We start from the raw sequence: 1176 nt of genomic DNA on the forward strand, positions 1-1176 counted from the left end.
CTGGCCTTATCACCGTATCATTGAACTTAAATGTTTGATTTGGTGCCCAACGTGACATGTTTATTCAGGCAGTACTGAAGCCCAAGGCAAGAAGGAGCACAGTAAGGAAACAAAACCAACTCCTTCACTTAGGCTACCCATAACTGGTCTATGGAAAAACAGCTATGACTGCTGTACTGCAGAAAGAAAGTGCATTTGAAGACTACTTTCCCTCCTTTCCTTGTGAAAAACTATCCAAACAGTAGAAATTTGTTCTATTGCCAACGTGTCACTGTTGCATGAAGGATGCAGCTCTTTGCCCAGAAAAGAAATTGTTTTTGGCATGCACTCACCTCATCAGGCTCCATGGGAATGATGGTGCACAATGCAAAAATGAAAGGGTGCACATACTTCATATACAAGTAATAGGTAGCAACTGCATCAGACACTGAATAGGTGGCCAGAGTCTGTTGAGGAGAAAGACAAATCAATCCCAGTCACATTTAATACAGCAGTTAACACGTACAACGGGAAACAATGAAAAGTTAAAATCAGCAGGAAGATGGAAAAGGTATATCTCTGCATACAAACATCCCAGCATGTAAAGAGTTATCAGCTGGCTTAAGACGACATTCTGCTTTAACCCTAACTACATAAGCCAGCTCTGAATTAGCAGAAATGGGGAAGATGAGCTCACTGCCAGATATCTGCACAGATGCCACTCCGGAGTGGTCAGGAGGCCACTCYTGGCCTACAGAGATCTCCAGGGCTTCAGCAGAAACCTCATTACTAGTGTCCGTGAGACACCTTAAAGCACTGCTTCGTTGCAATGCCCCGAGTACTACCATTTTGCAGAAGTGTAAATAACACAAATATACAGTGCAATGCCAATGCCAGAAACACATCAARGAAATTCTATTCTTCCCTAAGCTTAARTTCTTTCAGGTGTCTGAAATTCAGCAAGATACACTGACAACTTCTCAAAGACACTGCATTAACTTACAAGTATTTCATAAAGCTCTAACTCAAAGGTTCACTAATACTGCAGATGCCCAGAGATACAGCACAGGGTGGGAATACCTGAGGCTCCTCYGTAGCCATCCGGCACATCTCTTCAGGGTCCAGCTCCACTGGATCATAACCCAGTTTTGCTTTTGCTGCTGCTTTCAGGTTGTGACTTCCCACCGGCAGGTAACT

At 43.5% G+C, this 1176-nt stretch overlaps 1 protein-coding gene across 1 annotated transcript in view; it reads right to left on the bottom strand.

Moving 5' to 3' along the window:
• LOC146592924 (DNA polymerase epsilon catalytic subunit A-like) overlaps nucleotides 1–1176 on the bottom strand; it is a 41009-nt gene that overhangs the window by 21849 nt on the left and 17984 nt on the right. The window contains 2 exon segments of the mRNA XM_085310172.1: nucleotides 333–446; nucleotides 1060–1174. Of these exon segments, the coding sequence (XP_085166298.1) occupies nucleotides 333–446; nucleotides 1060–1174 (229 nt within the window).

Source organism: Rhea americana, unplaced genomic scaffold (assembly GCF_003343005.1).
Source record: "Rhea americana isolate MKP2758 unplaced genomic scaffold, rheAme1 scaffold_312, whole genome shotgun sequence".
Lineage (NCBI taxonomy): Eukaryota > Metazoa > Chordata > Aves > Rheiformes > Rheidae > Rhea > Rhea americana.